Source organism: Phyllostomus discolor, chromosome 4 (genome assembly GCF_004126475.2).
Source record: "Phyllostomus discolor isolate MPI-MPIP mPhyDis1 chromosome 4, mPhyDis1.pri.v3, whole genome shotgun sequence".
NCBI classification, from domain to species: domain Eukaryota; kingdom Metazoa; phylum Chordata; class Mammalia; order Chiroptera; family Phyllostomidae; genus Phyllostomus; species Phyllostomus discolor.
This window is the reverse complement of record NC_040906.2, coordinates 31,877,031-31,890,862: the sequence shown is the minus strand read 5'-3', so window position 1 is coordinate 31,890,862 and position 13,832 is coordinate 31,877,031. Positions and strand designations below refer to the sequence as shown.

General features: G+C 41.8%; 1 protein-coding gene across 12 annotated transcripts in view; it reads right to left on the bottom strand.

Annotated features, from left to right (window-relative positions):
• ANKRD44 (ankyrin repeat domain 44) overlaps positions 1 to 13,832 on the bottom strand; it is a 296,575-nt gene that overhangs the window by 116,064 nt on the left and 166,679 nt on the right. For all 12 annotated transcript variants that reach the window (XM_036023135.1, XM_036023137.1, XM_036023141.1 and 9 more), the window contains exons 5-8: positions 11,252 to 11,452; positions 10,799 to 10,886; positions 8,207 to 8,349; positions 4,761 to 4,973 (exon numbers count right to left, since the gene is read on the bottom strand). In XM_036023135.1, coding sequence (XP_035879028.1) covers positions 4,761 to 4,973; positions 8,207 to 8,349; positions 10,799 to 10,886; positions 11,252 to 11,452 — 645 coding nt within the window. The remainder of the gene's footprint in view (positions 1 to 4,760; positions 4,974 to 8,206; positions 8,350 to 10,798; positions 10,887 to 11,251; positions 11,453 to 13,832) is intronic.

Genomic DNA, 13,832 nt, shown 5'->3' with positions numbered 1-13,832 from the left:
TGGTTTGCAAAAATGCCATACATAGGCCATTTTTTAAATGGTTTTAAAGGCCAGATATAACACATAGTTGGCTCAGACATTCATTCCTCTCCTTTCCTCACATGCTCTTCAAAGTTCCAAGAGCCATATCCCTATCACTGTCTACACCAGGTTCACCTTCAACCTCTGCAAAACAACCCTCACTCTATAATTTGGTTCTGGTACATGTGAAGGGGGCAGGCCCAGAGTTCAGTAGATGTGTGGTGGGCTTCAAATCTACCCTCTCTCGGGTAGAATGATCTGAGGGCCCACTGATAGAAGAGAATTAAGACCATGGAAGGGTGAATGTTAGTGCCCGGAAGGCAGGCAACCTGGCAAGGGTCATTTCTGAATGTAAGGCGTATCCGGCATGGTTATGCATTTAGGGCCAGCCTTCTTTAACACTCTGAATGCTTCCAAAAAGAGACCTGAGATGCTACAGAAATTACAATGTGGGCTACAATGGAGAAGAAACATTATTTTCTGTTTTCTCATGTTCTTCCTATTTGCAAGTAAACCTTCAATGGATTGTAGTATAAAGTATTATGTCTGTATTATTTTATCACAAATAAATTAATATTACAAGGTCAAAGCCATGGTCAATCTAAGCAAAAGGAGGGGTTGTAAAATGTACACAGGACACATATCCTTTCTCCTCTTTCAATTATCTTGTCGTTGCCCATGAAGATACTGCTTTTAGTGTTTTGTGAGGATAGAGAAAAACAAAGTGAACATGTGTGTGGGTGTTGGCTACATTTCAATATGCAATTTCCCTCAAACTTTAGAAAATCTAAAAAAATATAAGTTGTCTCACAATCTACAAACACTTTCTAATGCAAGGGGCAATGTGGTGGAGAGAGAGAACAACTTCGAGGAGAAAGCTACCTCCAGAGTCAGACAGAATGGCTCTCGGAAAATGTTCGGAGACCTGTGTAGCAAAGGAGGATTCTAGAGAATTAGGAAATCGGAGGATGTGAACAGGGTAGATGGAGGGAGACTGAGGGAGAAGGCTAGATTTGATTCGAAATCCCATGTACACAGATTAGAGAACACATAAACCCGAGTCTCAGGTTTTAAAAATGTTATTTCTTATATGCTACTGATGATTAACAGTCCACAGGAAAAACTAAATGTTAAAGCTTAGTAACTCCGCCTTCCAGGTCCACTTTGTGGGGAACAGAAGGCTGCTGTAAATGGGTGCACCATAAACAGCTGAGCCCCCAATGCAATCTGAACTGCCCGCCAGTCAGTTCACTGGGACCAGTAGGTAGGTGCATCAAAATGTGGCCTTCCAGCCCTGAGATCCAGCGCAGTGAGAGCGTCAGCCGGCGTATTTAAAGAGGTAACAATGTGAATTAATTAAATGAAGGTTGGTGAAGAGAGCAACTCTATTTAACTTCAGTAGTTGTTCTTTCTTTGGAGGCTTCAAAGATGTCCCTCAGACACCAAGAGGGCAATGTCCACACATCTAGGGACATTGAGGGTCTGCCCACCTGTTAGTCTCCTGCCCCTCACCACCATCCTCTCCGACTTCAGTCCCACGTGGTGACTCTTTCCCCACCTTGGGCTACAGTTCCCATGTTTCTTCAGTGCCCCCAAAGACCTTCGTCTTACTTGCACTTAGGACTTTCGATAGTCTAGTTACAAGATCTAGAACTCTGAAACTCTCTTCATCTATTCTACTTTTTTGTTATTACCTGCTTTCACCTTCATGAAGACATCACACTCTCCTCCATTTCCTTCCTTTCTTCACTAGCTCTTCTTTTATCATCCCTTTCTCTGGCTCTTCCTCCTGCTCCTGATCCTAAGAGTGAAGGGTTACTGGTGTCCTCCATTCCCTTCTCTGACCTTGCTATGATGTCCCCTCTCCGTTGGTGATCTCATCCTTTTCTCCCAGTTTCAACTGTCAACCACCTCTATGTGAATGAGGCAACCTAGGTTTTTCCTTCTATTCTCTACCACTACCCCCACTAAATTACCACATTTTCCATATAGGTTTTCCCAGACTGCCTATACCAAAGCTCAAAATCAGCTTCTCAAAAATAAACTCATCAGTTTTACCTCCCAGCTTTGTCTTTCTCCTGACATCCCTCTCATTAACGATAATCACTTACTGAGCGTGTACCATATGGCAGACACTGTTCTTAGTAATTTATGAGCAATAACTTGTTTAATCCTCAAACTGGTCCATGAAGATACTACTGTTTCCCTAATTGGACAGATAAACAGACTGAGACATACAGAGAGGTTGTTTATGATTATACAGTCACTGACAGTCAAGGCTAGCAGCAGCACCTAGACAGTCTGCCCTGGAGCCGAACGCTTAATCACCACGCTGTACGGCCTCTCTTCGCCCCTTTCAATTCTTACACTCACTTTGATTCTGCTGTCTCTTGTTCAACCAAACCCTGTGGATCTTCTTTCTGCAAAGCCTCTCCCTTCTGTCGGCTGACCCCATCCCCCTGCCCTTGACACCTCCTATCTACACTGTTTTTTTTTTCTAGTTATCCTCTAAGAGTTCCTGTCCCTAGGCCTGCGCTACCTGAATTTTCTTTTTAGTAAAATAAAGATAGCTTTTTTCTTTTGGATATAAAAATAATACATGTTCATTGCATTGCAATCAGAAGATTAAAACAAACATATAAAAAAGAAACTAAAAACCCAAATAATAATTTTGTCTAATTCTTGCTAGTATATTAGTATATATTTGAGATATTTTTCTTTTTCTATGCACATACCTAGACACATAACTTTTTAAACTACAAAAGGATTATGTTTATTTAGTGTATTTTAATTTTTTATTGATATCACTGGCTATTATGTCTTTTTTACATTTTCCAATCTTAAATGCAAATATATTTGTATACTGTTTGCATTTGTCCAATTACTAATGATACTGAATATTTTTATAAGTTTGATAGACATTGCATTCTCTCTTGTGGGAATGTTTTCTAGTAGTTTATCAAACTTTTTCTTGTTGATTTTTATTGATTCTTTATATAGTGAATATATTAACTCTTTGCTTATCATGTATGTTGCAGAAAAACTGCAATTGGAGAGTTGCTCCTCTTTTAATTGTAAGTTAGGGGTTTTGTTTCTTTAAAATTTATGTGTTTGTTTATCATATAAAAAGGGAAAGGGTTTACAGGAACAAGTATAAAGGACACATGGATAAAAACTAGGGGCGGGCAGAAATGGGAGGGAGGAGGGGAAGGCTGGGTGGGTGGGTGGGTGGGGATGGGAGTAAAAGATAGAAAATTGTACTGCAATAACAATTAAAATAAAATTTTAAAAAAGTTTAAAATTTTATGTAGTGATATATATATATGATTTTTCCCTTTATGTCTTCTGTCTCTGGTGTTTTGTGGCCAGATTACTGTTTCTAATGCACAGTTCAGGTCACATGACCTCCATAACAATTAGGGGCCCTCACAGCCTAAGGCAGCCCGGGCTCCTCAGCCAGCAGATAAGCCCTCTTCCTTCGTCAGCCCACTTTTCAGCTTGTCCTGGGCTCCCTTCTCTCATGTGATTAATGCTCTATTCAAACAATATACAAGTGTTGCTATTCTGAAAATTTGTCCCATATTTCCTCACTATTAGAAATTATAAGAAAAATACTGAAAGATTTTAATAGTAAATAGAGGTCATAAAAATAGATGGACCCAATATCCTTGAAATGAAATCTTAAAAACAATTTTTCAGAAGCAGAGGCAGAATACGCTGGGACTTTGCTTCAGGATTCCTGTGTGCTCGGGAGAAGGGAAGCTGAGCTGAGAGCAATGTCACTCGGGGCACACTGAGATACTCCGCTATGATCTGAATGTACTCAAGTGTATAACCAGCATCATGAAGACTGTGTGCGTGAGTTCCTCTGGTTATCTGTTACAGGAAGCTGACTAGTCACCTAAAGTTTACCCAGAACTTTCCTCTCCAGATTTCCCCACACCTTTTCTTTTGCTGTTCTATCCAGAATATCCTCTCTCAAATTCTCTTATCCCTCCTCACCTCAACTGATGTCAATCTTCCAAGTCTCCGCTCAAAAGCGATATCCATTTTTGATTCCCAAGCAAGAAACAAGTCAACACTTGGCTTCTTATAGTTTGCAATGCCTTATGACTCGCTCATGGCACTCACCACTTTTTCTGTTGCCTCTTCATCAGGAGTGCATTATCTCCTCCCCATACTGTAAACTCCTTGAGGGCAGGGATCACATCTCACCTTGGAGTACTCCCTTGGTACCAAACAGAAGGTGCTGGGCAGGCCTCCCTCAGTTTGCTGAACAAAGGACTCACTGTGAGGACCAGGTCAATGCTAAATGACTGAAGCCACTCTCTGGGGAAGGCATTTGACAAACACCTTGGAGGACTGGGAACAAACCTGAGCTCATGCCTTCCTTTTGATTCTCAGCACCTTGGCTCTATCAGCTCAACATTCACCTCAGTATTAGAATCTTGGCCAGATCAACATCCCTGAGACCCAGTATTTCCTCTGGAACATTCACTGGGCTACCACCGACACGTGCCTAGAACCTCAGTGCCTTCCAGCTGGTACCATCGCTGCTGCAGAAATAATGCAGCTGAGTTTCTATTGCACCCTAATACAGAACGAGGCTCTGGGAAGCAAGGTCCTTGGAGTCACAAATCATTCAAACATGACACAATCTACAGCAGTGGATCCTGTTGAAACAGAGTCTCAATGCAACAGTTGTTAACACTGAGAGGGCGAGCCTGAGAGGGTTGTACCTGGATGTTAACATCTGCCCCGTTGTTTACGAGCAGCTCAAGACACAAAGCACCGTGTGTGGAGGCAGCAGCAAAATGCAAAGGGGTGAAGCCGCTGTTGTTGGGCTGGTTCACGTTAGCACCGTAGTCCGTCAGCTCGTTCACCACAGCGTCCTGCCCGTTGTAGCAGGCCAGGTGGAGAGCCGTGTTTCCGTAGACGTTGATTTCATCGATCTGCGAGTGAGTCCAAAACAGGGGGGTTACACTCCGTGGAGCTCATTTACCTCATTTCCCACAAAAAGCCTAATGGCTGTTCCAGAGAAAGGAAACATCCATCTGTCGACTTAATTATTTGGAGCCTACTCTTGCCCTACCGTGATCGTCCTGAAAATGCTTGTCACTGGAGGTAAAGATCAGCAGAAGGTGAATGTGACAAATACTGAATTGCAGGGGAAGAGTGAGTTAGAGGGCTCAACTTTTGGAGAGAGGGCTCTGGGCTATGGAAGGGATTAAAATGTGAAAAGCAAAGCTGTCTGGAAATGCCAGAGGTGAACTGGATTGGGGAGCAAGAACAAAGCCTGAAACTCAACAGTGAACATGAAGAGACAGGGGTGGGAGGTGCCCAGGGAGGTGCTGTGGAGGCTCAGCTCAGAAGCCACTCTGGCTTTGGCTGTGCTGACACTCCAGTAGGCCACACTCTCTAGCAGGACCAGGAAGCTGTCCTGGGTGTTTCAGGCATGGCTCCTTCTGCGGCTCCGACTGCTGGGTTTCACTAACATGGTCTCAGTAGTGCAACTTGGTTTTCTTTTCCTCCAGAGACAGGGATGTTCCAGAACCTCACCCCTTCTCCTGTTCTACTACTTGAAGGGGTCGGGCTGACTTCTATAACTCAGCACTGGACACTTCTGCTATTTGTTTCTGACATTCATTCACTCATTTCTGCTTGGAAGCCACAATTTAGAAGGCTAGATTCTGAAGGTGGGGTGAAGAAGCCTAGCCAGTCTTTAAAAAAAAAAAGGTACACACACACACACACAATGAAGGACTCCCCCCCCTAAAAAAAACTGGAATTATCTTCTGGAGGGCAGGCCCCTTGTAGTACAGGCTTCCCCCTGCTAGATGAGTGTTCTAGAAACCCATCTGCATCAGTGTACCAGCTGGTGTTGTTGTGAGAGGCTGCATTTGGCTTCAGTGAAATTTTCTGAAGACTCTTCCAACACACTGCACATTTTTTGAGGGGTGATTTATAAGCACACCTGCCCGTACTGTGCTGAACACGGTCCCCATGCCCCACCCTCCCTATTCACCTGACCTCGCCTCAAGCAACTTTGTTTCCCCGAATTAAAAAAAAACCCTCAAAAGGAAACATTTTGCTGATGCGGAAGTGGTGAAACAAAAAACAGCAGAAGCACTCAAAAGCGTCAATATCGACAAGTTCAAAAACTGGTTTGAGCAGTGGAAAAAAATGTCTCAATACATAGAACAAACACTTCAAAAATTTATATGGAATTATAAATGACCCCGAATAGCTGCTGCAATTTTGAGAAAGAAGAGTAAAGTAGGAGGGATCACAATACCTGACACTAAACTATACTACAAGGCCACTGTAATCAAAACAGCCTAGTACTGGCATAAAAACAGGCACATAGACCAGTGGAACAGAACAGAGAGCCCAGAAATAAACCCAAGTCTCTATGGTGAATTAATATTTGGCAAAGGAGGCAGCAACATAAAATGGAATAAAACTAGCCTCTTTAACAAATGGTGTTGGGAGAACTGGACAGCCACGTGCAAAAAAATGAAACTTGAGCACCAACTTACACCATATACAAAAATAAATTCAAGGTGGATAAAAGACTTAAATATAAAATGTGACACCATTAAAGTTCTAGAGGAGAACGTAGGTAGGAAAATCTCAGATATTTCACGTAGAAACTTTTTTACTGACTTGTCACCTAGAGCAAGGGACATAAAGGAAAGAATAAACAAATGGGACCTCATCAAAATTAAAAGCTGCTGCACAGCTAAAGAAAACAGTATCAAAATAAAAAGAGAACCAACTGTATGGGAAAACATATTTGCCAATGATACCTCAGACAAGGATTTAATCCCCAAAATATATAAAGAACTTACACGACTGCACTCTAAGAAGACAAGGAATCCAATTAAAAAGTGGGCAAAGGACTTGAACAGACACTTCTCCAAGGAGAACATACAGAAGATCCAAAGACACATGAAACGATGTTCAATATCGCTAGCTATCAGAGAGATGCAAATTAAAACCACAATGAGATACCACTTCACACCAGACAGAATGGCCATCATAAACAAAGCAACAAACAACAAATGCTGATGAGGCTGTGGAGAAAGGGGGTCCCTAGTGCACTGCTAGTGGGACTGCAGACTGGTGCAACCACTATGGAAAAGAGTATGGAACTTCCTCAGAAAATTAAAAATGGATCTGCCTTTTGACCCTGCAATTCCACTGCTGGGACTCTATCCTAAGAATACTAAAACACCAATTCAAAAGAACCTATGCATCCCAATCTTCACAGCAGCACAATTTACAATAGCTAGATGCTGGAAGCAACCAAGATGCCCATCAGTAAATGAATGGATGAAAAAACTATGCTACATTTACACAATGGAATTCTATGCAGCAGAAAGAAAGAAGGAGCTCCTACCCTTTGCAACAGCATGGATGGAGCTGGAAAACATTATGCTTAGTGAAACAAACCAGGCAGTGAAAGACAAATACCGTATGATCTCACCTTTAACAGGAACCTAAATAACAAAACAAAGAAACAAGCAAAATATAACCAAAGACACTGAAATAGAGGCCAGGCTGACAGTGCCCACAGAAGAGAGTAGAGGGAATTTAAGGGGACAGTGGGAAGGGTTCACAGGAACAAACTTAAAGGACACATGGTCATAAACTAAGGGGAGGGTGGTAATGGGAGGGAAGTGGGGAGGGGTGGGAGGGGGGACTGGATTGGGAGTAAAAAGGAGAAAACTGTATTTGAACAATGATTAAAATTAAAAAAAAAGAATAAATACACTTTTTTTATAAATAAAAAAAGAAAAAAATGTCTCAATAAGTGTATTGCAAGTACTTGGAAGGTGACTGATGTGTAAACATATAAAAATAAATACGCAATTTTTTAATAAATAAATTCCATTTTGTATATATATTTATATGTATACATACAAAATTATTTCTCTATCTTTTGTGATATAGAAAGTATGTTTCTCATTTTCTAGTAATTACATGCCCCCAATGCCCTCTATCAGTTGCCCGTGCAAACTCAAAGATACAGTACTATAAAAGAAGGAGTTTTCTTCCTCTCAAAATGCAAACAGGATTTAATTCCAGAACAAAAGGAAACCCACACATACACAGGATTTCACTTGAGGACAGCAGAAAGCTCACAGATACATCAGGGAGTGATGTGTGAATCACAGCTCACCTCCACCCCCAGATTCAGGAGATGCTTGACAACACTGATCTGTCCGTTGGAGGCTGCAGCATGCAGGGGGGTGTAACCCTTCTTATCCTTACACGTGACTTCTGCGCCGTGGTTAATGAGCAATGCCACAACGTCCAGGTGGCCTTTACAAAGCAAGCAGCAGAAAACATCGTTAACCTTTACAGGACAATTTGACAATTCATTCCACCTAAATTATCACTGTTAGCTTTTATTGCCATCAGCATTTGGCTGAGCTATTTATAAAAGGCTGGTTCATGGAAATATTCAACAAATATTTAGTAAGTACCTACTATGTGTTGGACTTTATGTAAATGCTGTGGGTAAAAAAAAAATAGATGAATTCATATACTGAGCCTTCTCTTTAAGATCTAGCAGGAGAGCTGCCTTTCTGCAAGTAGATAACAACAAGCCCTGAGCATGCTAGCGCTAGTCTTAAACACACGTTAAAACGAGAGCCATGCTTTTGAAATTAAAAAGCCCAACAGTGGCAATTTGCTTTAGAAGACTAATGAAAGAAAAAGAGTAATCAATTAGAATGACTCCAGATTAATTTTTAAATTATATGAAATTGCTGCTATTTGACTTGGGTTTTTGTTGTTGTTGTTGCTTTTGGGCCACAGAAATGGCAATTTCATATGGTTCAACTTAAAAGTATCCCTGTAAATTACTGGCTAAACAGAAAACTCTTCTAGCTTCAACTCCCATTGGCATGTATTTTAGAATATTTCCCTTTGTTCCCTATCTCACTACATATAACATGATAAACATATTTGACCTTTATTTTGTGACTGAAGATGGTTTGATGCTTCAGGGTCATAGCTGATAATGGAATGGGAGAGAGTGATACTGACTCTTGGGTCTAAAATTGTGTGCGTGTGTGCGTACGAGAGAGAGAGAGAGAGAGGGAGAAAGAGAGAGAGAGAGAAAGAGAGAGAGAGGGAGGGAGGAAGGGAGAGAGAGTCCTTGGTTTTGGCTTGTTTTATTAAAATTTAACTCTCTTCCTTGAAAATTTGCATGTGGAAAAAATCACTTTCAATTACTAGTGCTACTGCCGAAAGCTTAAGTGGTGGTATCTGTTGTCCGGGTATCGTCCTTTATTTACTAAAGAGAGTTAACTATGTTTTTTCCCATTTGAATCCTGGTGACACCAAATGATGAGTTTACTTCTTTACAGCAACTCCACACAAATGCCGAACTATACGTCAGCAGAGAGCAAACTTGAAACCCCAGCTTTTCGGAGCCCATCTCACAAGAGCTTAGTGTGTGCTCTGCCTACACGTGGACCCGGCAGACGCTCCCTGACTCCAGTCCTGCCCTGCGAGTACCGTGCAGGCATCTAGTTGACTTGTAACCCCATATCACCTTAAAAAATGATAATGCTTACAAAATCTCAAGATTCTGGGTTTTTTAAGGGTAAAGATTCATTCAGACCCATCTATAGCACACAATTTATTTCATCCCTGCTCCAACTCACTCTTTTTCTCCCCACAATTAACGTTACTTTAACGAGATAGAAGGCCTGTATGCTTGTTTAAAAGGATTCAGAAAAAGTTAACAGGTATTAAAAGGAAAAGGAAATCATCCACAATCACCAATCTTTGGAAATAATCAATTAACATTTCAGTGTATAGTATAGCCTAGGTTGTTTTCATTGCATAGAGTTTTTAAAATGGGGATCATATTATTCATACTGTTATAATCTGTTCTCACTTGACATACCACAGAATCTTCCTGTGTTAATAAGCACTGATGACATCATCAGTGTAGTTACTGCACAGTGTTGCACAGTGTAGCTCTCCCATAATTCACCAACACAGACCCCTGTGGATGGGCATTTAAGTTGTTCATAATTTGGTGCTGAGAGAATCCTCTCTGCTTTTCTAATTGCAAGATGTTTTCCAATTAGAACACAAAGAAGGATCTTCATTTCCCCCAGGACTACACTGAGAATACACTCTGTAAGGTCTATAATTTGTCAGCGGCATTTGCACCAACAAAAGTGAAGAGGAAAAATATAGAAATGGACTGTCTTCACCTCCCCCCGCTGAGCTGGCAGAAGCAAGGGCTGCAGCACTCAGCGTCGCTGGAAGCGGAGCAGCAGGAAAGTCCTCCAGGACTCTGGTCAGCTCCGCCTACCCAGCAGCCAGGGGCTGTCCATCCTTCCTCCCTCTCTGTTTCTTTCAAAAATATATATAAATAAATAAAACCCAGTGGAATCTATGTCCTTGCTTTACTAGCAAGTCCTCTTTCTTTTTAAACACCTTAGCTTGCTTCCATAACAAGGTAAAATAAGCACAATTTGTGCAGCTTCCAACCTGGATTATAACATATTCAGTAAAGTCCGGACCATGATTCAACCCTCCTCCTCTTTGCAGGAGAAATAAAGCAACTCCTCCAACTAGAGTGTTCGAGGCATGCCAGTAAGATGAACTAAATCTTAATTCCATTGAATCCCAAGCTTGAAAAGAAGTCCAACTTGCCCAAGAAAAAAACCTACATGATCAATGGGAGACCCACAGCTTCTTTAATTAAGGTTATATGCACTTTGCTTCCCATGCATGGAATCCTTACCCATATACGCTGCCCAGTGCAGAGCACGCCGGTCCTTCTTGTCAAATGCATTGATGTTTGCCCCTTTGGCCAAGAGTAAATTGACCATCTGAAAGATAACCAACAATGAAGTCAAGTGAACAATGTGTAGTGTAATGGTGAGGGCCCCTCACCAGCTGCAGGTGATCAGAGCCAAGTGAATGTCAAGGCAGGTCAGAGACCTGGAGTTCAAACGAAGTAGGAAGACGACATCACAGCCAGCTCTGTGGCATGTGCACCAGGAGAAAAAGACTGAGGTGACAGCTACTTTTTCAACTCACTGTGGCTAAATTGAAGCATAGATATAACTGCCTACAGTTCCCTGTACAAATATTATCATCACATCTGTAAAAGTCTCAGCAGCAATATTAGGTTGCGCTGGGGACTGAGAAAGTCTGCAGGGAGATTCTTCTTCCCAGTGATGAAGACACCCACCTCCACATGGCCATTCAGCGCGGCGTGGTGCAAGGCTGTGCGGCCCCCTCGGTCGGAGACGTTGACGCTGCTCAGCAGGGGAATGATCACTTCCGCACACTTGACAGCCTTGTTGGCTGCTGCCACGTGCAGGGGGGTCTGCCAGTTCTTGTCCCTTGCATTGACGTCAGCCGAGTGCTTGATCAATACTTGCACGGCTTCCTACAGCAAAAGCACAGTTTGCAGGGGTCACTGACAAATGCTCAATCAATACTTATTGGGTGCAAGATGTTTTCCAGCAGACCCTGGAACTACAGGAAGGGAAGGCTCCCTGCCGTTACAGGCTGGCTTGACATGGAGATTCCTCTGTGACAAGCAGGGTAACATACAATAAAGATCAAGAGTGGAGGACTGAAACCGATTCACTGCAATTTCTTTGTTAGGCCGAGTGCCCTGACACGTCTCCAAAGCCAAATAAACCATCCACGTATAAGGTGTCCTTAGAAGGCAGTGGGTATTTTTGGCCAAATGAGAGCACACGCGTGCACGTGTGCACATCAGGTGACCAAAAGGCCCCCAAAGATCATCTGAGGTTGGAAGTGTTTTGTCAATAAGTCTCGCTCTTCCAGAGCCAAAGGCCTCAAAGCCCTCCAGACATTCTTGGGTCAATGTGTAACTTTTCAGTTCTCTCAGCCAACATCGTAACCCTCACTCTGTGATCAACAAGTTACTACCTCAACTTGCAGCTACAAAGCTGTTGTTTTTCCAACCTGTTCCATGTTACAGCGGATAATGTCTTTTCTACTGCTGAGTTCCTTCACCTTTACTGAGCCTCCCACTTTTCATTTTCCTGCCATTGACCTAATCAGCTTGTTAGCGTCTTGAACTGTCCCTCCACCTTGGTCGTGCGATGAAATGACCTGGGGAGCCCTTACAAATACAGATGCCAGGTCCCAGCCCAGAGACTCTGACTGGCCTCAGAATATCTACAAAGCTCCCTGGGGACTTGGTTATGTAGCCAGGATTGAAGACACTCTTCTGTTCAATTAAATGAATGATATAGCTTCTCTAGAAAAGGGAATGGCTGTTAGTGGTTTCTCTTTACATCCAGGGTCATCCTTGGGAGCAGCCAATAGCGCTCCTTTATGGACATCTTATCAGTGTGTCATCAGGGAAAGGCATCATACCACACCCTTGCACCCTCCATAGACCAATGCTCACCAGTATCCACCCTAGTCCCCAAAGGCCTGGGTTGTCCAATTTACTTTATCATGCAAGTGTATAACGGCGCCCCCAGGCAGTAGATAATTCAAACTCTCAAAATTAATACTTTTATCACAGATATTGGTGATGAACTAAAAAGAACATTCCATGACACAGTAGTAGTAACATGTTGAGAGTAATGCTTAACTTAGTAGATTGAGAGCAAAAAGAAATTAACTTTGCAAATTAAAAAATATAGTTTAAATAGTGTGGCTCTATTTAGATGCTGTAAGTAAAGGGTAATAAGCTGATAAGACCCAAGCAAATAACTTGCTAAGATTATCAAAAAGGGAGGGAAAGAAATATACCACCCATCCTTAGTAAGATACACAATAAAGTAATGATTACTAAATATTCCTTGAGCCTATTTCAGAGCAAAACACGTGTATACGTTAGGCTCACTTACGGTGTGATTCACACGGCTAGAAATATAGAGGGCTGAAAGAAACATTTCCCAGGCTCTATCCTAAAAACTAGCTAGATGAAAAAAAAATAAACAAAAGAAAAGCTAAATCACAAATAAAGCATTAAAATTTAAATTAAAAAATATTTCTATTAACTTTGGTCGCATCAACATGGAGGTTTATATAGCTACATAGTCAATCCCTTGAGATGTGGAAAAATATTGGAACCTTCCTTTATATTTCTTTTCTTTAAAAAGGAAAGCATTTTAGCTGGCATTTAACTTCTGGGCTGGCACTGTGCCATCAGCCAGCTCCACAGAGGATCTCGCTGCCCAGCAGCAGAGATGCCCTCGGGGAGGAGAGGGGCTCGCCCTGGCTCTGCACATCCATCCGCCCTGGAGTGCAAGGGAAGGTTCAGTGATGCGCCTGCCAAGTCGATTTACAGACTGTAACATGTACCCTTAAACTAAAAGCATTCTAAAATAAGCAAGGTTTATGCAAGGAACCCAAATAAATAATGGGGAAGTCACAGAGCTGACGCTTCTATGCCTAGCAAAAGCTCTGTATCACCTACACTACAAGGTACAAGTAATGACAAATGTAATCAGATCTGACAAGAGCTTGGCCAAAACAGAGGAAAACCATCAGAAGCCTATTATCCACCTTGGTTATGTAAGACTAAGATAAATGAAAAGCCTCACCCTTAGTACATTGTGCTTTGAAATATTAGCTAATGATAGTAGTTCTAGTATATAATTTATAAATAAATGAGATGCACATTTTGAAGATGCATGCTGAAAAAGTTTTGCAGATATGAGGCCAAAAAGATTGAAGATAGTCATCTCAAAGCAATACAGAAAAAAATGGTACAGTATCCTTTTTACACATTCACAGCAAAATAACATTACATACTGTCACTTTAATACCTTTGCCAT